This window comes from Meriones unguiculatus, chromosome 4, assembly GCF_030254825.1.
Source record: "Meriones unguiculatus strain TT.TT164.6M chromosome 4, Bangor_MerUng_6.1, whole genome shotgun sequence".
In the NCBI taxonomy this organism is placed as follows: domain Eukaryota; kingdom Metazoa; phylum Chordata; class Mammalia; order Rodentia; family Muridae; genus Meriones; species Meriones unguiculatus.
The window spans coordinates 114,839,947-114,866,687 of record NC_083352.1 but is presented as its reverse complement, the minus strand read 5'-3'; the positions used below and the strand labels follow the sequence as shown (position 1 = coordinate 114,866,687).

Below are 26,741 nucleotides of genomic sequence, written 5' to 3'. Positions count from 1 at the left end.
TGCAGTTCTCTTCTTTCAACTTGTGAGTTTCAGATATTGAACGCTGATCGTCAGGCGCTTGGCACAAGCCCTTCAACTCGTTGAGCCATCTTGCAATTCCCCAAATAGTGAATATTTTTTTTATTTTATTCGTTTCTCTTCCCTCCTAGGAATGAACCTTTTGGTTTTAAAAACTCCCCCTCAAGAGGGCGCGCAAGATCCGTGGCTTTGTGCCTCACTTCCGTTTGCCTTCATCGTTTCTCCTGCGCATGTGCACAGTTTATTTCCGGGCTGCTCACAGGGGCCCTTCGGATGGTGTGTCGGGGCGCATGCACTGCGCCTGCGTGATATCGGCAGGCCTTCTCGGCCGCCGTCCCCGGAAACGCTTCCTTCCCACTCAGCAGCGGGCCGCAAGCTCTTCGGCCTCTCTAGGCCGGCTGGTCCTCCGCTCCATGGTCCTGTCTGTCGGCGCAGTTTCGGGAGTGCACCGCTGAGGCCCGGCCGCGCCGCTCGGAGCTTCGATCCTCGAGCCGGTCGCGGGTGAGTGAACCCGGGAGGAGCCCGGCGGCCGGAACGGGCAGGGTTTCCTCTGATGCCGTGAGTGGGTCCGCCCGCCCCGCCTCCCTCTGCCCCCTGGAATGGGCTCGCTCCTGGGTCCCAGGCCCTCCTCCCTCCCGCGGCGTTGCCAAGGCGACGGCCGGCCGGCTGAAGCTCCGTGTGTATCCCCGCAGGTAGCTCGGCGGCCGCGGACCGATGGCGTGGCGTCGGTGACAGGCGCGGGCGGCTGCCGAGCCCCGAGGGCCGGCATGGCGGGCCAGTTCCGCAGCTACGTGTGGGACCCGTTGCTGATCCTGTCGCAAATCGTGCTCATGCAGACGGTCTACTATGGATCGCTGGGCCTGTGGCTGGCGCTGGTGGATGCGCTGGTGCGCAGCAGCCCTTCCCTAGACCAGATGTTCGACGCAGAGGTAGGCTTGGCGGGATGGAATAGGGTATTGTGGCCCGGCACCGCTGAACTCTAGCTCCAGCTGGGCCACGTTCTCATTCCGTGATCCTAAGAAAACAAGGAATTCTATTGCACACGAGCACACACGCCCCCCGCCCTCCCCCCGCACCCAAGTGCAAAATGGAATGATTGAAGACCGGGAGTCAGATGAGTTCACTCTCAGACTTGTCCAGTACTCAGATATTGGGAAACGACGTATTCCTCCACAAAGTTCCCATACAGGAGCTGCACATTCGAGTATAGGGCTCTAAGTAGCTTTACAGTTTTGTGTTGTCTGCACTCATAGCTAGTTCGCAGCAGCATATGATTGGTTGACGTATGAGGTTGGACACACATGGCAGATACTACAATCACAGACTTGTGTCCCAGGCAAACAAGATTAAGTCTTTTATTCCTGAGACCCTCCAGAAAAGTGACTTACCTTCTCTCAGCTTAGATTCTCAAGGGGCCGCAGTGGGAGGAGGAGTAGATAAAGGGTCATCCGTATGATGCAGTAGGAACTGTTAAGACTGGGTCAGACAGGCCTGTCTTTAAATTCCGCTGTTTGCTGTGTGACTTGGGGTCAATGTTTTCTCTTCTGTTTGCAGTATCGTGCTATTTCGCATTAGTTAGTAAACTGTAGCACAAAGAGCCTGCCAGTGCCTAGGGTCCAGTTTAAAGCTGAAGAACTTGAGTTGTTTTAACCTTTCCAAGTCCTTTTCTTCTGTGGAAAGGGAGCAGAATAATCCTGTCATGTCATGCACAGTGAAATGTTAAAAGGCCCAGAGGGGCCTAGGAATAAGGTGTCATAAGATATGGTTGAAGCCTGTGGTTGTTAGAGAGGAAAGGCAGCTGTGATAGCTGGCAGGTAATGAGCAGAGTGCTTGGTCCAGCTGACCTGGGATGGAGTCCTTGTTTTTGCTACTATTCTTTGCGTTAGCCATTGGGTAACTATGTGGAAAGATACGGTGATAGTGTTGTGAGATCATGGGTGTCAAAGGCCTTCGCAAACTGCAGTGTGGTACAGATGTTTAGTACTCTGTCGACGATTATAGTGTAAACATTGCAACTTCTTTAAACTCTTTCATCTTGTGTAAAAGAGTGGTACCTCCGCACCTACTCAGATGAGGTTCAACTGTGGAGAGGTTCCTCTGTGGAGAGGATGCGCATGGAGGGACCATGCTGTCCCTGTACCCTGGGAGAAAGCTTGTGCCATGGGCTCTTTGCTAGGATCCTGGGGCCTGGAGCCCTGTGAAGTCACTTCTCCAGCAGATTTCCCTTTGTGATTTTCCCTCAGATTCTGGGCTTTTCCACTCCTCCAGGCCGGCTCTCAATGATGTCCTTCGTCCTCAACGCCCTCACCTGGTGAGTATCACCAGCTCTACTACTCATCTTTTGGGGTCTGATTGGAACTGACTTTCTGAATTTAAGCATGAGGCAGGCTGGCGCTCCTTGGGAGTGGTGAGATGGGTGGATGAGCCTAATGGGTGGACTGGCCCTGTCATGGACCCCCATGAAAGCTCATCTCTCACCGTGTGTGTGTGTGTGTGTGTGTGTGTGTGTGTGTGTGTTCGTGTGTTCGTGTGTTCATGTGTGCTGCCGCCTCATGGCATGCTCTAATGTGGAATGAGGTGGGGGAAGAATTAGACCAGGAGCCTGGAGAATTGGCTTATTACATTCTTGTTCTGTGCCATTGACTGACTTACTTTCCTCCTTTCTAGGCCTCAGTCTCCTTGTGTATATAGTAGGGGTGGGACTAGTTACCATCTAAGGTCATTCGTGACCATTGCCCATCTTTTGAGGATCAGTTTAGCATAGAAACCAAAGTCTGAGGCTTAAAAGCAGACTCACCTGGCTTTGAATCTTCCACGACCTTACCACCAGTGTGGTGACTTTAGACAGTTTATTTCTAGTTTGCTTATCAGTAAAGTGGGGCCAATACAATCCCTTACTTCATAGTTGTAAAGTGCTATGGTAATTCATAGGAAGTACTTCAGACAGTGCCTTGTATGTTGTATTATGATTTTACACTGACGATGGGAAAATGTACAGATGTCTGGCTTCTCTTGAATAGTGGGAAAATGGATTGATTCCATGCTATGATAAGATTCACCTAGATGCAAGTAGCTTTTTGTCTGCATTTTTATAGAATATACTTCCCGATACTCACCAGTCTGTACCATTCCTGGTTGGCTGTTTGTCATCAAACTTATGCACCCCCGCTCCCCAGCTGTGTCAGATCCACTCTTGGCGTTCCCCACTCTAGGCATCTGCCATGATAACCCTTGCTTCTCACTTACCTTGCTCACTTCTGACCACCGTGCTGTCATCCTGCCTTGTCCCTACTTCCCCAAGAATCTAATGTAAGGCCAGGACAACCCAGTGACAACCGCTGCTGTCCTCTCCCCACAGTGCCCTGGGCTTGCTGTACTTCATCCGGCGAGGGAAGCAGTGTCTGGATTTCACTGTCACTGTCCATTTCTTTCACCTTCTGGGCTGCTGGCTCTACAGCTCCCGTTTCCCCTCGGCGCTGACCTGGTGGCTGGTTCAAGCTGTGTGCATTGCACTCATGGCCGTCATTGGCGAGTACCTGTGCATGCGGACGGAGCTCAAGGAGATCCCCCTCAGCTCAGCCCCTAAATCCAATGTCTAAAGTTGGGCTCTTTGGACACTGCTGGCACTTGGGCCACCTGTCACCTTGGGCTGCTCACACCTCTAGATGGGGTCTAGTCCAAGTCTGAGAGGAACCCTGGAAATGTGAAGTCTGTTGGTGGAGAGATAGTGAGGTCCCGTCACAAAGTCAGGTAGCAGTCATGATCACAGCTGCAAGAATGGCTTCTGCCTGCTCAAGCCTTGATATGTGGAGGCCATTATGGGGACTTCATTGATTTGGAAATAACAGATTTGGAACCATGTCACTATTGAGCCATCATTCTGTCACCAGCCTGTTACTTTTAAAAAAAAGAAAAAAAAAAAATCAAGGATATCTGATTGGAGCAAACCACTCTTCTGCTCATCTGTCTACCCTCTGGGGCAGCTGGTACCTTCGCCATGTTACCAAACCACAGTGACTCTGTGTGAAGAAACATTTTGATTTCTGGGTCCACAGCCACAGAAAGAGATGTAGGTACAAAGTACTAGGCTGCTGACAGAGGACGACAGATGGAGGAAGCATCAAGCACAAGAAAAATGCATAGCCTGTGCCCGTTAGACACACCCGTGTGTTCTTTGTGCATTCAAGAACCCATGCCTGACTTCCTCCAGTTCCTTGTATGGACCCTATCTTGCTGCCATCTCTCAATACAGCAGGCCACAGGACCCAGAGAAGATCCCAGCATCCCTCCCGGCCTTAGCTTCATAATAAAAGCCACTGTCTGCTCTCTAGGAATGACCAGGCATCCAGCTCCCACTGGATTGTGGCATCGAGTTTTTGTTTCCTGTTTTATTTGAATTCTGTGGTAGCGGAGGGTATACTGATGGTGCTGGAAGAAATAGGAGTTTGCTGCTAAGGCTAGAGTTTTCTCTAGAGTGGTTTCCTCTGTGAGGGGCTGGCGGCTTCCTTCGTAGGAATACAAATACAGTATTTTCCACAGTTCTGCCTCTGCTTGCGTTTGATGTTGTTGGGACACCAAGAGAGGTCAGCTATGCACAAGAGCTATAAATAATTTGTGTTCCTCCTTTCCTGGGCCTCATAGTTACTTCTCCATTCAGGTAAAATACTAAATGCCAGAGTAAGTGTGATAGCACCTGCTTGCCCTAACACTTGGAAGGCTGAGGTGGGAGGATCATAAGTTTGAGGCCAACCTGGGCAACATGACAAATTCAGGGGCTATATAGTGAACCCATCTCAAAAACTGAGCAGAATACATTCTGCCCTCGACCTGCAGCTGCCTCCACACTGCCTGGGGAAACTGCCATCTCCCCCCTTTGTGATTCCCGAATATGTGCGGTGGCATACACTTGTGAATCGGGCAGGGTTTCTTTGATTTCTGGAGCTTGCCCAAGATGGCTGCGTATCACAGCTACAGACAAGCTTTTCTTCCTGCCTCTTGGCTCTCAGCCTTGTAGAATAGGGAGTCCTGAGCTGGCAGAATGAAAACCTGAGAATGAAAATGTTTGGGCAAAGGCTAGGCATGAGCTAGAGTGAGGCCCCTTGGTAACTCAGGGTTCTGGCTTCCAAGCCTGAGCCCAGCTGGATTGGTGGGTTTCCTCCTAGACTCAAGCTCTTCAGTCATGACTGAATAGAGGGATTAGGAAATGCAGTGTGGCTGTTGTCTCACTTAAGCCGTGCAGTCTGTTGCTCCAGGCAAGAATATATCTTTGTGTTTTCTTTTACTGTTTGTGCCTGCTTTTCCTGCATAGTTTCTTTGGTGAGAAACCTGCATTCTTTGACTGATGTTTTTATTTTTGGAAATTGCAAAATCAAAGGAATCAAGGTGATTTTTTTTTTTTTTTTCTTCCAAGACAGCTTCTCTGTGTAGCCTTGGCTGTCCTGGACTCGATTTGTAGACCAGGCTGGCCTCATACTCACAGAGATCTGCCTGCCTCTGCCTCCTCAAGTGCTGGGATTATACTTGGGAAGTACCATGGGTGTACACTTTGGGATTATAGTACCACTATGCCTGGCTGGTGATTTTTGTGTGTGTGTTTCCTTTTACCCCAGCAATATAATGACCAAGCTGATTGACAGTTGACTAAAAATTATATAACCTTCCCCAGAGGGTATGGACACAGGTATTCTCTCCATAGCTGGCAGGCCACACTGCCTAGATGAAAGAACAAGTTTCCAGTTCAGTGAGATGTCCTGTCTCAGCGCAGTGATGCAGAGAGTGATAGAAAAAAAACACTGGAATACCCTGTTCTAGGTCGTCATGTGTGCACACCCACACATTCACCCTCTATACTCCCCACATGTGTAACTCACATTTTGTGACTTTCAGATGTGTACAGTTTCTGAGCAGCAATGTGAATGGTTTGTAGAGGTGAGTTACAGTCTTCAGCAGCCGTGAAATTTATCATCTCAATAGTAAATGCATCTGTTGAGTGCTTACCAGGTGTCTGTCTAGCAGTAGGCCAGGGACTTGCCTCTTCTCATGTGACAACCTCATTAGGAAGGCCCATCATCCATCTCTTACAGATGAGAAAACTGGAACTTGTCAGCCTCAAAGTTTGGGCTCTGGAGATAACACTGAGCTCATGCAGCAGAGGTCATTAATTAGGATGTGTAAATTCTGATGTTGTTCATCAATTTATAACCACCTAGTCATGCCTTCAGATCTCACTGTATTTTTCTAAATTAGGTTGAATAGAGCTTTACAAACAAACTAGCTAGTCAAGAAAAATGGATGGGCAGAATACAAGGTCCACAGGCTAACAGGTGACATGGGAATGAAGGCTGAGTGTTTACCTCCAGAGGGTGAAGGCTGCAGTCAAAAGCCTACTTCCAGCTTCTTAGGAAGTGAACACACACGTCTTTCTGGAGACTTGAAGTTTTGCTTCCGCCTCTCCCTTCACTCTAGCTAACACCTGAATTCCAGCCACTTGAAATGTGGAGACTTATGTAATTGCCACTCTAAACAGTTTATAACCCTAAAAGATAAGTGAGACACCTCCAACTCCTCATTCTAGGCAGCCCCATGTTGATGAAGTACATGGAAGCCAGGCATCTTGGAGGGAAGGGATTTGAGAGAAGGCCACAGGCCCTCCTAAATCCTGAAGGGTTCATAATTCAAAAGGCCATCTTGGAAGCTGAGTTTCTGGGATTCTCCTCTGTGGCCCCAGGGTGACTTTTTATGACCAAAGGGCAGTCAGATTAGAAGTCACATCTTGTAGGAAAGTGACTAATGGAAACCGTATTGGGGCAGGAAAGAGTAACGGAAGCTGAGTCGTCCTGGCACTCCCTGCTCACTGGGAATGGTAGCAGGCTGCAGGACTAGAAAGCTGCAGTGGAGCACAGGAGAATTGCTGAGGTTGATTGAGGCCTGCCTGGCTGGGGTGCAGTTATTTCCTACACTCTCCAACCCTCACCCCTGAAAAAGATAGAGGTGTTTGCATAGAACTCTATGCATTCTCGTGCTCCAGATGGTACAGTGCCAGGGTGGAGCGGAGGGTATACAGTATTGCTCAGGGAACAAGAAAGGTCTGTGTGCATTCAGCACAGATGGACATCTTTATTGAGTATTTTCCATTTACAGGTGGTTGAATCGAAGGACACAGAATGTATGCATGTAGAGAACTCAGGGCTGTGGAGGCACACTGTACTCATTCCTTTGGATAATTGTGAGAATTTCCTGAGCGACCACATGTACCGAAGTATCTGGAAAGCAGGAAGTGGCCCGTGATTCTAAATGTTACCAGGCTTCCTCCCACTTCACGGAAGAGGCGACTGCTCTCTCCCGACAGCTGCACCCTGGCGAAATGGTTAATGTATATTCTCACTTCATCCATTCGGTTTGTAGGGAGTTCACAGTTTGGCTCGACACCACACACCTCACTTCCTGGACTTGATCCAGATAATTGGGTTGTCTCAGGAAACTGATAGGTAGTTCCCTGTTTGTAGGCAGTTAGAAAATCTTGTGAGGAAGAGGCAGAACCAAGCTTGAGATGTTACGGCACAGAACCGTGAAGGAAGTTTAGGGAAAAGCTAAAATCCTTCAGCACCCCATAGACTTCCTGCTTAGGCCTTGTCCACTTGAAGCCATCTAAATGGGTCCCCTTCCCCCCCCCTTTTTTGAGACAAAGTCTCTGTGTGGCCTTGAAAATTGCTATATAGATCAGGGTGGCCATGGATTCATGGAGCTACATCTGTCTGTTTCTCAGATGCTGGGATTAAAAAAAAAAAAAAAAAAAAGCTGGGGTCTGCCTCATTGTGGTGGTAGAGTGGTAGAATAGAATGTTTGGCTACCATGTACAGTGCTCTGGATTTGATCCCCTGCACCCAGCAAAAAAAGGAAGAGGGAAAAAAGAGGAGGTCCTGTGACTTCAGTCGTTCAGTGATGTGAGTTCAGTTTGATCAAATGGACACACCTCCGGAGTGTATGTGCTACACTGTTAGCCATTTCTGGGATGTTCTTCCTTCAAATAATGGGTCTTAGCAAACCCAGAAGAACCTCAGACATAAGTGGTTAAATACAGGAAAGCGGGCAGTGGGACATAAGCCAGTGGCCCTCCTAAATGTCAGGGGCTTGAGGATGAGGTTGGGAGAAGTTCTGCTGCAAGGCACTCGTGCCTTTCCCCGGTGCTCTCCTTCCCTCAAACTCTGCAGGAGGCCTCAGCCTAACTCCTCTCTCTGGGCTCAGAGTGCAAGCTGCCAGCCTTGACCAGGCCTTCTCCATTAGTGAATCCCTCTCTGAACAGGCTGCCAGGAAGCTGGCTGCCCTGGCCAGGATGGTGATCTGAGGTCATAGTTTGATAAACAGGAGGTTAGAAAGAATACTGTGTGAATAATTATTTAAGTAAATCTTAAAGAAAAGAAAGGGAGATTGAATTAAGGTTATTTACCAAGGTTGATGGGACCCAAATGGAGATCACTGAGCAGGAAAACAGCTGGAAGAGGAGGTTGCTGGGAAAGGGCAGGGCTGGTGATAGAAGGGCCAGGTAGAGTGCTCAGATGCCCCTGGGATCCGCCCATAGGAAGAGCAGTGTAGTGGGACACGCCTGGTATCAAGTTTGGCTCTGGCTGGTCCATGATCTGAGGCTGCCTCTCTGACATGGCAGTACCAGGCACAATAGGGAGGGGCAGAATGAGGGAAAGGTGGAGCTGTCCTTCCATTACACCCCCTCCCAAATGAGAGGGTTTTTTTGTATTCTTAAAAAAAAAAAAAAAGATTTATTATCTATACAGTGTTCTGCCTTCACATAAACCTGCAGGCCAGAAGGAGCCACCAGACCTCGTTACCATGAGGTTGCTGGAAATTGAACTCAGGACCTCTGGAGGAGCAGCCAGTGCCATCTCTCCAGCCCCCCAAATGAGATCTTTTCAATAGTGCCCACCTCTACAGAAGGGCTCTGTGGCCCAGCTCTTCAGTGGCTCAGAGGCCAGGTACCTCACTTGAGGGCACACCCATTGCAGCTAGCGTCAGGGGACTCTAAGAAAGATTATAGTCTTTGTCCTAAGAAAACCTGGGTTCCCTTGACCCACCTCCCCAACTGTGTGTGCAAGGCCCTCTGGCTCTTACTGACAGGTGGTGATCCAGAGAAAGTCTACCAGGGCTCAGGCTTGAGAGTGAATATGCTGTTAGCCCTCAGCTGTGGGACACGGCGCCAATGCCCCACCTGTCCTGATGTTTTCCACGCTGTGTGACCCAGGAGGCCCAATTCTTGACACCGCATGCACATAATCAGTGGTGAGCCGAATGGAATAGAGAGTAGCCAGGAGACCGAGGGTAGGTTCTGCTCCGGTGGCTCCTCTCTGAACAAGCCGGGTGAGTCACTTGCTGTATAGGCATACAAGTCTGCCTCTCCTTGGATGGCAGGGCCATTGTGAGGCATCTGCTCCCAGTGGCCTCTGACTTCATAGAGGAAGTGTGTGCTGCCCAAAGGAACCATCTTGTCGGGGAGTTAGGGGAGACTGAAGGATACAACTTGGTAGATTTTCTCTTCTGGTTTTAGAATATGACCTTAGCCTAGGGGGGACCAGGGCAGCAGAAACTCCTGACATAAACTCCCTCCATACTCCCCCACCCCCGCCCCACCCAAGACCCCGTTTCTCCTAATTTATGTGGTTGCCAGCCTCAAGACAGGCAGAGCCAGTGGTGCCTTATGGGAGATTTTATTTGTAGACTCGCGAATTTCCCGCCTCTCCCTCCCATTAAGCAGATTGCAGGCTCTCTACTACTCTTCTTACACTTGAGGTTCCTTCCCATCCACGGTTACACCACCTGCGAGCAGAGTTAGGTTAGTCGTGAAAACCGCCCCTAGAGGGCGCTGCTGTTCAGTGAGTGGGCATAAGGCGGGGAGCTTCGGATTTTTCGTGGCAAGTTGGAGCTATCTGGTTTTCCCAAAGGGAAATCGTTTAACGTGGACTTCAGAATTCAGTCACCCTCTTCCTTTCATGGGGACCTCCACCCACGAAGGGGAGAGTTTCTTGTTATCTTTGCTTTAAGAACTTTCTTTTTAGCAGAAGTCGTGTTTAAAATGTGAATAAATCAAATAGAGTTGATTTGGCTTAACGGGAGGAGACGCAGCAAAGCCCGGAGTGGCAGTTTCTCTTCTCCCTTAAACATCAGCTGAGACCCAGAGACACAGTGGGTCCCACTCTCTTGAGGCCTCCAGACAATGAGCTAACACACATTTGATCCACACTCCCCTTGCACCTGCCCCGCAGTTTAGAGTCCCAACCTAGTCCTCAGCCCAGCTAGTAGCCCGTGTGTGGCCTGGTCAATGGCTCCCCCCCCCCCCACCGTCTCAGTATGGAGCCTCCCAGGATGGGCGGCCACAGCCATCCAGACCCACAGCCCCGAGTCTAGGGCTCAGTCGCAGGCCCGGCTGGGCAGCGGCATCTCCTCCCTGCGGAACAGCGGCGCCGTCTCACCCACCTGGTGGACAGGCTTACAGGCAGCTCAAAGCGACGCACAGCAGAAGCGGGTGCAGGCGCGCTTGATACAGCGCAGGGCAGACGATCTGCACATGATCCGGCGCCCCGGGAGGTGGACGCGAGTGGGAAGCCCCTCAAACCACACCAACTGGTCGGTTGTATCCAGTGGCTTCATGTCCCCCGGGGATGTTCTGTGGTGGTAGGTCTTCAGGAAGACAACTCTGGGCTTCTTAACGTGGTGTTTTCTCTTTTGGGCTCTGGTGTGCAAGCCATGACTCTTTGCCATCTTGAGGACTTTAGGCTTTATCTGCTTTTTTCTCTGTGGCACTGCAGTAGAAGCTCCCTGAGGCTTTTTCTTGGGCTTCCACTCGTTGGACGTTTTTCCCTTAGGTTCCCTTACGGACTCTGCTTTCTTAGGTTCTGGTCTCTTCCCAAGGGCTCTAACCTCTTGGAGCTCTTCATTATTTTGTTTCACTTTTTTGCAGACATTGTTGCCCCTGACAGGGAGAGGAACAGCTGTCAGCAGAGTGACACTAAGAGGGTTCTTGTAACCTAGGCCTGAGGCAGTTGCTGTGTAGCTGGTTTGTGGAGCCTATTAGAGCTAGAGCTAGACTGAAAAGAACTGTCTCTAATGCCTGGGACAGGGGTAGATGTAAGATCAGTTTTGGCAGAATTAGTGTGAGACCTTGGGAAGTCAGGAGGCATGGCCAGTATCTGAGGAGCCTAAGGGTATACATGTTGTTGGCACCTGCCATTACTCTAGGCTTCTGTCTCAGCCAAGAGGAAAGACTGTCCCGTGTTCCTTTTAAATTACAGTCTGAGAAATCATGGGGTTCTGAGGAGGCACTACAGTACCCTCAACCTGTCCTGGGTAGAAGGCAGGATGAGGGCAAGACGCCTCTCACATTGAGGGTTGGGGTGTGTTTAAAAAACAAAACAAAACAAACTATGGTGGTCTGTGACCCTGATTCTTCTGGTTCTGGGCTTCCTAGTTGCCTGTATCTGGGAGACCACATGAGAGAAAGAAATTTAGGAAGGAATTAACAGCTTTCATACCAGAAAAGAGATTTTCCTCAGGTGTTTGTATATGTACCAGATTGAGCTCAGCAGAGCTCTATGCTAGCTCATCCTGGCTGATGACAGTGATGGCCACTAGGTGTCTGTTGTCAAGATCTGCTAAGTAGGAGATAATGAAGCAGTAGTAGTTTGTAGGGCAGTCTTTGGGGATAGACTTGCTAGACTCAGATCATTTGGGTGAGATAAGCCATTTAACCTCCTAGAGCCTGGGGTCTCCACCATAAAACTGGGGCACTGTCATGTGCTTAGGATTGTTGTGGAGAAAGAAGGAAGTGGGGGTACATATGGAATATGCCAAGCAGAATGCTGGCACTTAGCAGGTACTTAGAAAAATGCTTCCCAAATTCTAGGGTGACCCACAAGTAATCAGATGCCAAGCAACATACATGTATCATCAGGTTCAGAGGGCGGCCTCTGAGTCTCTGGTTGGACTGCCAGGCACAAGAGGAAGAGAGAGCCTCCCCACATACATTCTCAGCACCACAGTTGATAGGAGGGCCCTTAACTGGATGATCATGGTCACAAGTACAACCACAGCTTTGATCTCAGGAGGGAACAACTTCAAACAGGCACTCTGCCAATTATCTGTTCAGATGGCCTAGCCAGATCACTTCATCTCTTGCTTTTCAGTCCCTATCAGTGAGAGAGCTTGCATAAGCACCCGCTGCACAGAGCCCTTATGTAAGGTAGGCCGCTGTTTCTAGTCCTAGCACTCCACAGTGCCTATTGCTAGGAAAGACAACTGCTGGGTCCGTTTAGTGTGTGTATGAGGAGGGGGTGTCGGCAGGGCTCACCCAGAAGAGATTTGAGGGCTCTTTGGAATTCTGATAATTGAATTCCAGCACCTTCTGGCCAGGCTATGCAATTCCTGGATCCGACTGTTTGAGCTCTTGAGTAGCTTCAAGAGGGACAAGTTTTTTAATACCTGCCAGGGTCAAGAAACCAGAAAGTTAGAGGCTCCAGCCCTCCCAGGACAGCCCTTCATGCCCTGCCTGTGGCTTGGCTCAGCTCAGAACTGAGTCTGCTGGCTCCTGTGGTCACTGGCTCTAGCCCCTGGGGGCAGCCCTTCAGGGGAGAAGTTAGGCTCCCCTAAGCAGGGGCTAAAATGGAACATCTCACCATTCTAAGTCGGCTCCGCTCAATTAGTTTGCTGACAGGTTGTTTCTTGTCCTGCAGTTTCTCATCTTGCATCTGAGGAGAGAGAGAGAAAGGGAGAGGGAGAGAGCGAGCGCTAGAGTAGGAGGATTCTCCTTGCACTCCTGTATTGTGCCTCTCCCATTTGGCCGAGTATGGTTTGACCCGTTCTTGACTGGGAGTCTTGTCAATTTGGTTTTGAAACAGAACTGAGACCATTTTAACTCTGCTAGCCTCCTTTTACCCTTCACCTTTCCCTTTTCCGCAAGGCTGGAAAGCCTGCCTTTGATGTGGCTGGATTCTCTGGTGAGATCCCTTCTGTGGGGCTTGACTGGCCTCCAGGACAGAGTCTGACCTTATAAGCCACTCTATTCTTGGGCCTCTTCTTTGTAGATGGACACATGCTGGGGCTGTAGGAGCAAGGAGGAACCCAGAGCTGCCTGCACCCTGCCCCTCTCCTTCAGCCAGCACTTGGGGTGAGCAACATATGATGATGCTGGAGCTGCCAGGCAGGGGAGCTGTGACATCACTGAAGTATGTGATAGCATCAGGGCTTTGTCTCCGGGGGTGAAAGGTGGAGGGTCAAAAGGCTACTCCCATTTGTGTAAAAACACACACTAGGAGACCGGCAGCAGTGTACATGATCACAACCTCCCTATGAGGTAAGAAGATGGACCCCTCACAGAGATATGCCTCCCTCTGCCTCCGAGTAATGGGATTGAAGCCCACCACCAAGCCCAGCTTCCATTACTTTCTTAAGGCCAGTCATTTTCTTTTGTAAAGGGCCTCTACAGTGGGCCTCTACTTTTCAGTTATAGTTGTAACTGCCTGCCTTGGTTCTGTATAAAGCAGCTACAGATAGTATGTAAGTGAGTGGGCATGGTTTTATTGCAAGAAGACTATAAATACAGCTGATGCACTGAATTTTGCCCATGCCAACTGGGGACAAATCAATAAAACAATACATCTTAACCTGGTTTGTCATGCTTACCTCTTCTGTGAAATACTCCTACTGCAGTTAATTTCGGCTCACCAGTTGGTGTCACTGGACCCAGAGTAGAGAAAAAAAACACTCAGGAGCCTTTGATGCCTTTGAATCCCTGATGCCTTTCTGCATCCTGTCTACTGTTCTGCAGCTCTGCAGGGTAAAGACTGCCAGGAAGACATACAAATGGTGGCTCTCAAGGTGAGAAAGAGACACATCTTGACCTTGTGGGTGCTCAGTATCATTCGTATAATTATAAGTTTAGTCTTTTAGCCTTTGATGGTGGCCGAATGTTAGAACCAGCCTGCAGAGCTTCTTAAAATGGTAGGGTAGACCTTCCTGGACCTCTGAGTCAGACTTAGCATGGTGTCACTTACAGCAGACAGAGCTAAGTGCTGGATCAACGGGGGTGGGGGTGGGGGTAAGAAGTGTAAAGGAAGGGGTCTGCTATATTAAAAAATGTGGCTGTGCAAGCCTGGAACCCAGCACTTGGGAGCCTAGGGTAGGAGGATCAAGACTGGCCTAACTCCACAGAGGGACCCTATCTCTAAGATAGAACAAGAACCAGGCTAGAGAGATGGCTCATTGGTTGAAAGCACATCTTGTCCAGAGGACATGACAGTTCCCAGCACCTATGTCAAGCAGCTCACAGCCACCTGTAGCTTCAGTTCCACGGGCTTCCAGCAACCTCTGATTCCAGAGGTACCTGCACTCAGGTACACACACACACAAACAACTTTTCCCTTGGAGGCAGAAATCTGGTTTGGGAAATAGTTATCAGAAGATAAGATTTGAGCAGAGCCCTGAAGGAAATGGAAGCTGCAGTATCAGAACATGAGATTGAGGAGTTTTAGTGAGCTAGGGACAGATGGAGGAAAACCTGAAGGAGATGGTCTATCTAAAGTCCTGGTGTGTAGTTGGCTACATCAGAATAATCCAAAGAGCTTGTAAGAAATAGCTTTTCAGGTACTGTTCTACTCCCTGGCCCGTCTGATACCTGATAAGTTTAGAGTCACTCCATACTAGATTTCTTAACTGTCCTGTATCCATAATATGAAGATGTATGGGGGCATTAAGTTGCCTCAGGGAAGATAACGGGGTAATTGGGAAGGAAGATAGCAAGGACAATCCCTATTCTGTGGACCTGTGTTCCTTGGCCTCTGCCTGCCCAGGTATCCTGCTCCTGCTAGTGCCACTACAGTGCTTATCAAGTGGGTTGTTCTGGACTGCAGATGTTTGAGGTCTTGATGCTTGCGAGTTCCATCAGAACCTCTTAAAATTCTTAGCTCCAGGGGCTAGACTGGGCTATGGGCAAGGCACCAAGGACAGCAACACCAAAGGAAGAGCATGTCCCCTTTCTGCCTCCTTTCAAGCCCATAGGCCAAGGGGAAAGATACCTCTGGAATGTAGGCTCCCAAAGGAGAGGGATTTTTGTCTATTTCAGTCATTGATAAATCCCCCAGGACCTAGAGCTGTGTCTGGTAGGATCATAGGTCATAATCAGGTTAAGAACAGTTAAAAAAATATATATATATATATATATATATATATATATATATATATATATATACATATATATCATTATCTGTGACAAGGGTAAAAGAGGACCCCAGCCCAATCTGAGGGGACTAGGGATTGGCGAGGCAAAGGATATGAGGTGGGCATGGCCTTCTCACTAGAGGGGATTTACAGCATGTAGGAATGCAGTCGAGTTCTAAGCCAAGCATGGCAGGGTGGACCTGGGAAAGTGAGCATGACTTAGGGCTATGTGCTTAGGATCCAGCCTGAGAGCCTTAGAGTCAGGTCTGAGAGAACCAGGAAGGCTCAGCTGTGGAGACACGGTGGCTAGATTCTGTACTGGGCCCAGGCTGACTGCCTTTGTCATTGTGGTCTAGTTCGTACATCTTTTAATATGCTTGTGAGATTTTATCCTTCAAAGGAGTCTCAGGTTTATATCAAAACTAAGTAGCTGGACATGGTGGTGGTGGTGCTTACCTTTAATCCCAGCACTTGGGAGACAGAGAGCCAGATGTCTGTAAGTTCAAGGACATCCTGGTCTACATAGTGAGTTACGGGCCAGCTAGTGCTACCTACCCAGACCCTGTCTCAAAAAGAAAAAAAGTATGTACAGAAATTTTCCATAACCCTTCTACCGTGGGGAGTAGTCCCCTCCCCACTCCACCGATCTCACCAGTTAGTTTCTGATGGACATACGGTGACACATTATCAGCCAGAGGCCATCCTTTATGTCAGGGTTCCCCGTTGCCCTTGTCCACTGTATGGGTTTGGACGAATGTCTGATGGCGTGTCCTTGATAGTGCATTACACAGAACTGTCTCATTGCCCTAGGAATCCCTGTGCTCTACTTTATTCATGCCTCCTCCTCCACCAAGCCCTGGCAAACACTGACCTCTCTGTTGTCTCTATAGCTTCGCCTTCCAGTATGTCCTGTGATCAGATTTTAAAAATTAAGTATCTAGCTGTTTCGGATTGGCTTTGCTCTTTAGTAGTAGCATTTATACATACTCCATGTCTTTCCATACCTTGACCGATCACCTGTTTTGTTTTGTTTTGTTTTGTTGAGACAGGGTTTCCCTATGTGATGGCCTTGGCTGTGCTGGACTCACTTGTAGACCAGGCTGGCCTTGAACTCACAGAGAGTGCTGGGATTAAAGGGACTACAACCACACCCGGCCTGATCACCTCTTTTTAGCGCTAAATAATACTGTTTTCTGTAAGCATCACAGTTTATTTATCCTTCACCTACTAAAGAACATCTTTGGTGACTTCCAGTTTGGGCGATTGTGAATAAAGCTGCTGTGAACACCTGTGCTCGGGCGTTTGTGCAGACATATGCTTTCTTCTCCTTTGGGTAAATACCAGAGGCTGCAGCTGCTGATCATCTGCTTGTACCTAGGACACCCTTTCCCAATTTTTGTGTTTTGTTTTTTTAACACAGGGTCTTGCTACATAGCCCAGCCTGGCCTAGAACTCACTATATAGTGCAGACTGGTCTCAAACTTGCAATGCCCTGCTGTCACTCCTTACCTGCTTCCCCACCTTCTGAAGTTAGAGCCACCTGAACATCTCATACTCAGAAGACCAGGTTGTTTCCTAACAGTGGTTCATGAGCAGTTTTCCATATTTTATCTTGATTGCTCTTTCCATTTACGTTAGGGAAAATGCTTTCATGGGGGAGAGAGACCTACCCAATGACACAGGTGGTAAGCCTTGAATAATAAATACAAGAAAACTTTTAAAAGTAGGTACAGTTTACCATCTTTAATTTTTATTTTTTCTTTACAATTTATTCTCAATTTACCATCTTAATTCTTTTCTTTCTTTTTCTTTTTTCCGTTTTGTTTTGTTTCCAAGACAGAGTTTCTCTGTGTAGCCCTGGCTGTCCTGGAACTCACTCTGTAGACCAGGCTGCCCTCAAACTCATAGAGATCCACCTGGCTCTGCCTCCCAAGTGCTGGGATCAAAAGTGTGTACCACCGCCCTCAAACTCATAGAGATCCACCTGGCTCTGCCTCCCAAGTGCTGGGATCAAAAGTGTGTACCACCGGGCTTTTTTTTTTTTTTTAATTTTTTATTATCCTTTGAAGGTTTCATACACATACACTGTGTGTCTTAGACATATCTACTCCCATTTCCTCCCTCTCAGTTCCCCCTGGACCCTGTCCCAAACACATCTTCCAATTGAAACACCCTCTGTTATTATAACACTGAGTCCAGTTAGTCCTGCCTCTATGCTCGTGGGTACAGAGTCATCTACTAGAGCCTGGACCGGCCGCTGCCTCTGGGTTGACTGAAAACAGCCCCCTAGGCTTGTATTTTTCCTTGTTTAGTCTCCAGTGGATGAGCTGTTTGGCAAAGATGAGGAAGTGTAGCGTTTTTGGAGGCCTGTGTCACTGGGAGTGGGATTTGAGGTCTCAAAAGCCCACACCAGGCCTGGTGTGTCTCCGCTGCTGCCTGTGGATGAGGATGCAAAGCCGTCAGCTACTGCTCCAGTGCTGTGCCTGACTGCTTCCCACCATGCTGATAGCAGCCTTCCTCGCTGAAACTGTAAGCAAGTAACTGTAATTGGAACTCCAGTTAACTGTTTTCTTTTATGAGAGTTGCCCTGGTCATGGTATCTGAGACCACCCCCAAAGAAACTCTTCCTCCTGTGTTTAGGCGTGTGGTTTGTCTTTCCAATGTTTTTTTGTTTTGTTTTGTTTTGTTTTGTTTGCAATTAAAATATAATTACATCTTTTTTGCCCCCCTACTTTGCTCCCTCTCAAACTCATGGCCTCTTTTAAAACTGTTATTGTTACATACAATATATATATATATATATATATATATATATATATATATATATATAAGAATACGCCACTTGCCAGTATATGATTTCAAAGCTGACTAGTTGATACTGGATAAACAACTTAGGAGGCTCGTTCCTAGGGAAGACTGTTTCTCCCACTGTCAGCATTGCTTCGTTCATTGAGCATGAGGAGGGCCTCATGAGATTTGCCCTTTCCGTGTTAGGATGCCGTTTGATGTTGTGATTCTTCAGCTCTTGCTTAGGCAGCCGTGCTGTCGCAGTGTCATGGGTAAAGCTCGCTGTCGTCTCTAGGAAACACAACCTCCTGGACCTTTGGCTCTTAAATCTCCCCACCTCCTCTTCTTTGATGCTCTTTGACCCCTGTGCACAGGAGTTGTGTTGTAAAGATGCTGCTGTGGATCTTAGAGAACTATTTCTCCCCTCCTTACTAAACCAGCATAATTCCTAACTGCAGTCAGGACCTTTGCTCTGAGCAGTCTAATACAGCTGACAACGCCGGAAGATGAGATCATGCTTTTGTAGACCGAGGAATTGTAAGACTTTTCAACTTTTTTGAATCTATAATCGTTTCAAGTTTTTAAAAATAATTTTAGGACTGGTAAGATGGCTTCTGGAACGAGATGCTTGCTACAAAGCTTGATTCCTGGAACCCACATGGTAGAAAGAGAAAATCAACTCTTGCAATTTGTTCTCTAATCCTCACACACATACTGTGGCAAGATCTAAGTAAGTAAATAAATGTAAATTGAGTGAGAAAAGGCCCCTGGACTCCAAAATTCTATTGGCAGGTACAAGTTGAAAACCTTCAACTGCAAATTAATACACAAAGGTGGGTTGATTCAGAACAGAGATCAAGAGCAGAGTCCACATCAGGGTATGATGGCAGACACCTAGAATTACAAAGAACTAAGGGGGAGTGTGAGGAGTTCGGGGAGAAGGGGCGGGAGGATTGCTACAAGTTGGTTTTATTTTATTTTAGTTTTTCAAGACAAGGTTTCTCTGTGTAGCCCTCAACATACCTAGCCTACATTTTTCACTTGACATACAATTTTCCTTCTCTCTCTCTCTCACCAGGGTTTCATATAACCCAAGCTGTCCTCAAACTCTCTATGCAACGAAGGGTGACCTTTCTGTCCTCCTGCCTCCACCTCCAAGTGTTGAGATTATGTTATAGCTAGGAGGCCCAGCTTTCATGCAGAGCCTTGTGCCTACTGGGCAGGGGCTCCTCCGACTGACTAAACTGTCAAGTTTACCAGTTTCTTCCATAGCTCTGCTGAACTTATAGATGAGGCTTTCAAAGGTGTTCTTCAAATCTTGAGTGTGTCTGTTTCTAATGTTGCATATGATAAGTCTCTTGCTCTCTGCCAAAATTTTGTTCATTTACGTTGTCCCCATTTTCCATGAGAGCATTTCACGTATCATCATTCTCTTAAATTCTGTCAGACAGATGCAGCATCTGGGTATTAGATCTGGTCTTCCTGATTACTTTGACTCTTGACAAAGGGTCCTGACTTTTGGTTGGTCGTTTTTTGTTTGTGTGTATTTTTTTTTTCAAGACAGGGTTTCTCTGTGTAGCTCTGGCTATCTTGGAACTCACTCTGTAGATCAGACTAGCCTTGAACTCAGAGAGCTGCCTGTCTCTGCCTCCTTAGTGTTGGGATCAAAGCTGTGCACCACCACCACCTAGTCTCTGACTTCGACTCTTGACAAACAGTTTTTGTGTTTCTGTATGTTTATTGTGTTTTTATTCAATCTATGGACATAGTACATAAAATGGCTGGCACTAACTACAGTGTTATTTGTGCCTAGAAATTGCTGTCTTGTAAGAAGCCATTAGTGTGAGGGACTGAGTTGTCTCTATCATTGTTCTATCATCCTGATTCCCACAGACTCTGCCCTGTTTAAGCCACAGTGGGCCTTTAACAGTTTAGTAAATATTTTAGCTAGGTTTCTAATTTTTCTTATCTTCATGCATGGATATTTCATATTCCCCCTCAGAAGTAAACCAGTACTTATAGTCTGTGTCTTCTTGGAGGCTCCTGTCCTCAGGAATAAGTCGCTTTGCAACCTCAATTCTGAAGGTTGACAAAAGCTATGACAACTGTCCAGCAAGTTTTAGAAACTGCTATCACTGTGATACTGCTCCTCCCAGCTGTCCATATCCCAGCTGGAAGCAAGAAGTATCAAGACTCTCCTTTTTACTGTTCTTTTCAACTCTCTTGGCCAGTCCATTCCTCATCATCCTGGGTCATTCTTTCCAACAACACATTTCCAGTATAGCTCACTAAGTTAACTTCAGTCTCAATGTCCCCCTCTCTTAACCAATTGTTGGCAAGTATCTGGCAATAGGAAGGTACAGATATTGCTGATATTTCATTGAAAATAATCAATGGTTCAGTTTATCATTCACAATCAGTTACAGGCTGTTCTACACTTTCCCCCATTTTCACTACTGAATTTGACTTTTTTTTTTTTCCCAGAGAAAGGGTTTCTCTCTGTAGCCTTGGCTGTCCTGGGTTTACTTCGTAGACCAGGTTGACCTCCAACTCACAGAGACCTACCTGCCTCTGCCTCCTGGAGTGCTGGGGCTACAGGTATTCACCACCTCGCCTAGCCACTTGAATGGGTTAAAAAAAAAAAAGTCTTTTTTCCAGTGATGAGTCTGAAATGGGGTAGGGGTGGGAGATACAGTGAGATGTGACCTTGGGAACTGAGCTTCAGCTCTGTGGTAGAAAATGAGACCAAGTATCTACTCCATCCACTAATGAGAAATAAGACTCAAAATTACTAAAATATCTCTTGAAAAATGAAAATTACAACAGGATAAAACAGTGTGGTAGGCGCCATGGTGACAGCTGTCTCAGGAGGCGGCCAGCCCAGGTTCCAGTGCCAGGCCTGTCAGTGATTAGCTGTATGACCTCAGCAGTTCCTCTACCTGTTTTTGTTTCTGTAAAGTGGACATAAAGGCATTTACCTCAGAAGTGCCTGCAACTTCCATATAAGTGCTAATAATTAGGGCTCCCTTTCTATAATATCTCAAGTTCAGGGCAGAGTTCATTCTATTTCTCAGAACCCATCCCAACCAAGAGAGCTATGGTTTATGGAGTATTTCCAGCATGTCCAAAGTCCTACTACACTAAGAATTTTGTATAAACTATAAGAGGGAGGGTTTAATTATTCCTAGTTAATAGTGAGGCTAAGAGATCAGAGAAGTGTGTGCTTGGCTGCCGTAGGTTCAGTGTTTATGAAGGAGGTCTGACTACAATGTCTGTAATCTTAACCACTTCACGCTCTTCTGAGTGACAAAGGCTGCCTGCTGTATTTACCTCACAGGGCTGTCCACAAATCTAGTCACACAGAAGAGCCAGTACCTTAGGTATTGCTGGAGCACTATCCCTCTGTAGGGAATCCCAGACGTGCATGCGTCACGTGGCATGCGTCTCCATCCATCCCTTTGCCCATGCCCTCCTTCCCTACTTTTTAAGACCATTTAGAAGCTGCGCATGGTGGCAGGCTCAGGAGGCAAAGGCAGGAGGATCTCTTGAGTCCTCTCTGAATTTGCGGCTAGCCTGGTCTACAGAGTAAGTTCCAGGGCAGTCAAGGCTACACAGAGAAACCTTGTCAGAAAGACAGACGGACAGACAGACTGAATTATGATTCCAGCGCCTAGATTTTATTCTAACAAAGGAGGAGGAAGATTAAAATGTGAGACTTTGCTCTGAACTGTGCAAGCTAACTGCTGTGTGGACAATGTGGCTAGGCAAGAGATGGCACAGGAAAACCTGATGGAGGCTACTATGGTGGCAGCTAAACCAGAGTGGTGGAAACCTAGGAGTGGATTAGAAACATACTTAGAAACCAGAAAAATGACATGAAATGGAGGTGTATCTTAATGGGGACCTCAAAGGAAAGGGGGATGCCAAGGATTCAAGGATAGCTTCCTGGTAGCCTTACCCCAACAGAGATTTCTAATGGAAAACACACCCACACACAGAGCCTGTGGTCCATCCTCACTGCTTTCAGAGCCCAGAGGATGGATGGGAAAAGGTTGGGGGGGGGGGCGGAGGGAGACAGAATTTTTATCCAGGGGCTGCTATCCTGGACACTGCTAGTACTGGCTTGAGCCAGGAGGTGCTGAAAAAGGGGCAGTTTCCGTCTGGACCGCCCACCCACGCATGGCTGGACGTCTGGCATCTCTGCTAACACCTCGAGGTGTTGGCTCCCTGCCGGCGTGTAGGGTGCGGCGCCGGCTCTTCCCCTCCTGACTCGCCCAGTGTGCTGATCCACAGGGCGGAGGCCCGATGTGGTCCTGGGCCCAACTGAGGGCCCAAGGTCTGGGGGTCATCAGCCGCAATGCACCTGTCTCGCTGGGCGGCAGCCGACCCTCGCTTCCCCTTCCCGCACCTTCGGGAGAGGAGCGCGCGTAAGCGTGGCCAGGGTGTTCGAGGTGCGGAGAGGCGGGCAGCGGGCGCGTGCGCGTGGGCGCTGCTCTTGAGTCGGAGCGCATCAAGTGTGCGTGGGCCGGAGCCGGAGCGTGTGCCCGCAGCCGCTGTGCGCCGGGCGGGGGTGCCTCAAGTGCTTCGGGGCGCGCGCAGCCCCGCGCGGGTTCCCGCGGGCTCCGGAGCGAGGAGGGATGCGTGCGGGAACTTTTCGCCCGCCCCGCAAGTCCGGGTCCCGGCGTTCCGAGGGGCTGGCCCCGCCGCCGGCTCCGAGTACCCGCCCCGCCCCCACTTCCGCCTCCCGCCTCTTCCTCGTTCCCGGCTCCCAGGGCCGCTGGTCCCCAGGGAGCCCCGCAGGCACAGCCCCACCCGCCTGGCGCTGCTCGCTCCCACGCCCCCGCCGCCGCCTGTAGGGAGTGCACCCAGAGAGCCAGCGGGGTGCGGGCGCTGCAGGTAGGGGGGGACGCGGGTTGGGCTCAGGTGCGGCAGACTGGGGCCCGGCAGCACGAAAACGTGGAGCGCTCTGCTTCGCCCGCCCCGGCTTCGCCCACGCGCTGGTCCCCTTTTAGGGAATTCTTTGCCTCTTGCCTCCTCGGGCGCGGGTGGGGCCGGGGCAGAGGGCGTTCTCCATTTCCCTGCCTCCTGCCTGGGTGTCAGCCTCTTGTCTCCAAATCTCCACTCTTCCCAACACCTATGGTCGGGTAAACAACTACCTAGGTCCAGATCTGGGCTCCACGGCCCCTGGTGGGCAAACCCTTCAACCTGGTAAGACTGCAGCGTCAGTGGGAGGGGAGGGGAGGGGAGGGGAGAGGAGAGAGGCGACCGGGTGGCCAGGGGTCAGCGGCAGCTTCCTCGTGAGCTCGCCTCCCCTCCCCGCAGATTTGCAGACCGCCCCTGGGGCTCTGGGTATTTTTAGCGTTGTGACCTGGGCGGCAGCTCTAAGAGTCTTTCTCTGGAGTCAGTGTCAGCGTCTCCCGTCTCCGCGGCCAGCCCCAGCCGGCAGCCACATCAGCTCCCAGCGCTTCCTTGGCCATTCCTAGCTCATTAGTTTCAGGTCCCTCTTGATATACCCCAGTGCCTAAGGACCTGGCCAAGAGCTGAGCTACATCGTGTCCCGAATGAGGTTTATGGAGGGTGACAGTCTGGTCCTCACCCTAGATAACCTCTGCTCCTTGTGATGGGTTCAGAGTAGTATACCAGGAATGGGAATGAATGCACAGGGCTGGCAGCAGAGCTGTGGTCTGCAAAACTCAGCGTTGGGCATCCAGAGGCCTGAACTGAACTGTAGCCAGGCCCCACCCTTCTAGTTGGTACTTACCAGCAGGAGAGATGAGCCAGAGAGATGTGTGAGAGGAAGGGGACAACTCTTACAGTTTGGAGGAAAAGTGGTCAATTTCCTAAACAGCTCTCCTTTACAGAGTATTGTCACGGAGTGTTTCAACTAGGTTGGATAATACCTTCGGGTGGGAGCCCTGGGGCCAGGAAGATGATTTTCTTAGAGGCAGAGGCAAATTAGGAAGGTAGGTCTCTGCCTTCAGAGAAAGGGTTTGGAGGTGATGGAGAGCATCAATGGTGTGTGTGTGTGTGTGTGTGTGTGTGTGTGTGTAAAGAGAAAAGCATGGGGGAGCAAAGTTGCTATATAGTCTTTCTGTGGGTCGTGAAGGGAAAAACGATCTGCAACACCCTGAACCTTACCATTTCACCCTGTTCTTCCCTGGCCTTCTGAGGAGCTGGGTCCACGAAATGGCCAGCCTCTCCCAATCTCTCAGAAGGGCCAATGGGCGGTTAGCCAGCCATTGGCAGCCTTCATCAACAGCAGGCTCTTGTGGTGCCTGGAACTGACATCCCCTTTGTGGACGCTGGGCCAGCCCTGCCTCGGTGTGAATCTTGGAATTTGTGGGATGAGTTTTATTTTACAGAAGGGAAAGAGGCTGCTGTGTCCAGAGCTGCCCTGCCTGGAGGCAAGGGCGTGTTGCTGGGATGTCGGCTGCTGTGGGGCTCCTTGAGCCCAGGCCCCCACAGCCTTCTCTCTCATCCTCACAGCTGTACTTGTCCTACTCCTTTACCCCTCAGCGGCTGACATGGACGCCAATCCGAGAGCAGCCCTGGAGCGCCAGCAGCTGCGCCTCAGGGAGCGGCAGAAGTTCTTCGAGGACATTTTACAGCCAGACACAGAATTTGTTTTTCCCCTTTCCCATCTGCATCTCGAGTCACAAAGACGTAAGTTTCAAGTCCTAAGGAATCGAATTTGAGTAGGTTGGGGTAGATGTCCTTGTGATTCCTGAATCTTGGGGGCTGTCTCCCTGTTTTTTTGTGGCCCAGTAAACTCTGAAATTGGGATCTTACAGGTAAGTCTGATGATCCTCTCGGCTTTAGCCTGGTCTGCCTGCCTACCCCTCCCTTATCTCCAGCCCCCATAGGTAGCATCTCGTCCATGGAAGTGAATGTGGACACACTGGAGCAGGTGGAATTTATTGACCTTGCGGATCAGGATGGAGCAGATGTGTTCTTGCCGTGTGAGGATTCTCCGCCAACCCCCCAGATGGCTGGTATGCCTCTTTGCTTTAGGGATCCGAGGACCATTTGGCCAGAAATGAGGTTACAGGTCTGGGCTGGGGGAGAATCTTAAGTAGAAGTTGGGAGAGTGTGTCTGTAGAGAAACAGCTGGCTGCTCTGACTCTCTGGGAGCGGGCTGCACATTCCTCAGCCAAAGTTCTAGCAATGGCTAGGTACTGGAGCTTTTAAATTCTTATGTTTGTCAAATAATCATAATTACTATAATTAAAATAATGCAAAAATATAATGATCATGTTAGACAACCTAAGCAGTTTTAGTCGTAATATTAAATTTTATTGGAGGATTTACAGCGTTCTTAATACTGTGCTAAAGGACTTCACGTATTTTCTCTTGGTCCTTACCAGGGCAGGGGAGTAGACTCTTCATTTCATAAAGAAGGAAGTTAGGGGCTAGGAATGAGTTCAGAAGCACAGTTTACATAATATGCTTGCCTGGCATGTACAAAACCCTGGCGCTGAGAAAGAAAATTAGGCTCAGAAAAGTTCAGTCACATAGGGAGGAAGTGGAAAAGCTCATATTCAAACCCTCTGCCTGGCTCCAAACAGTGTAAGACTCTTACTCTTATTTAAAACTGCTTCTGAGATTGACAGCTTCTCCTAATCATAGCCCTCAGGAACAGAGGCAGGACAGGCATGAGCTTGAAGCCAACTACAAAACAAGGCCTACCTAGCCTGAAAAGAACAAACTGCTTTTATTTCCTAACAGCCTCTTAGAAATTTGATACACGTTCTTAGGATGTTACCCTAAAAATTTAGAAATGTAGGTATCCCTTTCACAGGAAAAACAGTCGTTAGTAGAGAAAAATTACTTGCCTGAAGCTCCTCAGGAAGAAGTGAGGCAGAGCCTGAACTCTTGGGTTGACTCCAGAACATAAGAGATTATAGTGATGTAGAAGGGGTTAGAGGTCCTAATTCTGGCTCCTTACTGACTGGGGAAGTGATTCTGGACAGTTGCCCGCCTTTCTCTGTACTTCAGTTTTTATCTCTTGAGTTCTCCAAAGCCCTGTCTGTGTGGCCCTGACCAGCTCTTTTCTCTGGGCAGGAGCGGATGACCATCCAGAGGAGCTGAGCCTGCTGGTACCCACACCAGACAGAACCACATCCCGGACCTCCTCTTTGTCCTCTGACTCCTCCAACCTTCAAAGTCCTAATCCAAGTGATGGGGGAGCAGACACACCCTTGGCACAGTCTGACGAGGAGGATGGGGATGATGGAGGGGCGGAGCCTGGCCCCTGCAGCTAGCACTGGGCCCCTTACAGACTGACTAATCTATAACTCTCTATGGAGAGGAGATCCTAGGCCCAGCAGGGTACTCCGGAGAAGACCTGACACTTTACTTACATCAGCACCAAGGGGAGGAAACGATGGTGGATGGTGTGCCTGAGAGCTGGCCTCCCCTGCTTTACTGCTAACTTTCTCCTGCTGCGACCCTCCCACCAGTGGTTTTCTTCTGAGGTAGGACTTCCTAGTGAGAAGCTGGAAGGTGAGGTAGGACAAGATGCCACTGCTTTTCTAGTCCCCCTCCTGCCCCAAGTGATCCTGTAGTCTTCCATTAGGGTCTCCAAAGTCTGTGTCTCCGAGCAGGAGTTCTGAGGAGTTCCACTCAGAGCTCTGTGAGGTTGTACTCCAGCAGTCCTGCCTCTTTAAGTCCGTTTTTGGAACAGGATATGGTATAAATAATAAATAATAATATACCACTCA

General features: G+C 49.0%; 3 protein-coding genes across 6 annotated transcripts; 2 read left to right on the top strand and 1 right to left on the bottom strand.

Annotated features, from left to right (window-relative positions):
* Positions 1-295: 295 nt before the first annotated feature.
* On the top strand, positions 296-24,676 carry Sys1 (SYS1 golgi trafficking protein). Of its 4 annotated transcripts, none has more exons than XM_060382857.1 (4): positions 296-519; positions 711-947; positions 2,262-2,329; positions 24,508-24,646. In XM_060382857.1, the coding sequence occupies exons 2-4, from the start codon at positions 786-788 to the stop codon at positions 24,542-24,544; spliced, it is 267 nt and encodes an 88-aa protein (XP_060238840.1). In that variant the 5' UTR covers positions 296-519; positions 711-785; the 3' UTR covers positions 24,545-24,646. The 4 variants fall into 4 exon arrangements, with proteins under 4 accessions (XP_060238840.1, XP_060238841.1, XP_021516133.1 ...); XM_060382858.1 differs by lacking the exon at positions 24,508-24,646 and adding an exon at positions 13,104-13,679 and having other exon boundaries at positions 297-519; XM_021660458.2 differs by lacking the exon at positions 24,508-24,646 and adding an exon at positions 3,377-4,556 and having other exon boundaries at positions 299-519.
* On the bottom strand, positions 10,525-12,767 carry Tp53tg5 (TP53 target 5). The gene is made up of 3 exons (XM_021660448.2): positions 12,696-12,767; positions 12,371-12,501; positions 10,525-10,996 (listed from the first exon to the last, which is right to left on the bottom strand). Exons 1-3 carry the CDS (start codon positions 12,765-12,767, stop codon positions 10,525-10,527), a joined length of 675 nt encoding a protein of 224 aa, XP_021516123.2.
* Dbndd2 (dysbindin domain containing 2) lies at positions 22,336-26,741 on the top strand. The gene is made up of 4 exons (XM_021660453.2): positions 22,336-22,472; positions 24,538-24,684; positions 24,876-25,013; positions 26,083-26,741. The coding sequence occupies exons 1-4, from the start codon at positions 22,379-22,381 to the stop codon at positions 26,280-26,282; spliced, it is 579 nt and encodes a 192-aa protein (XP_021516128.1). The 5' UTR covers positions 22,336-22,378; the 3' UTR covers positions 26,283-26,741.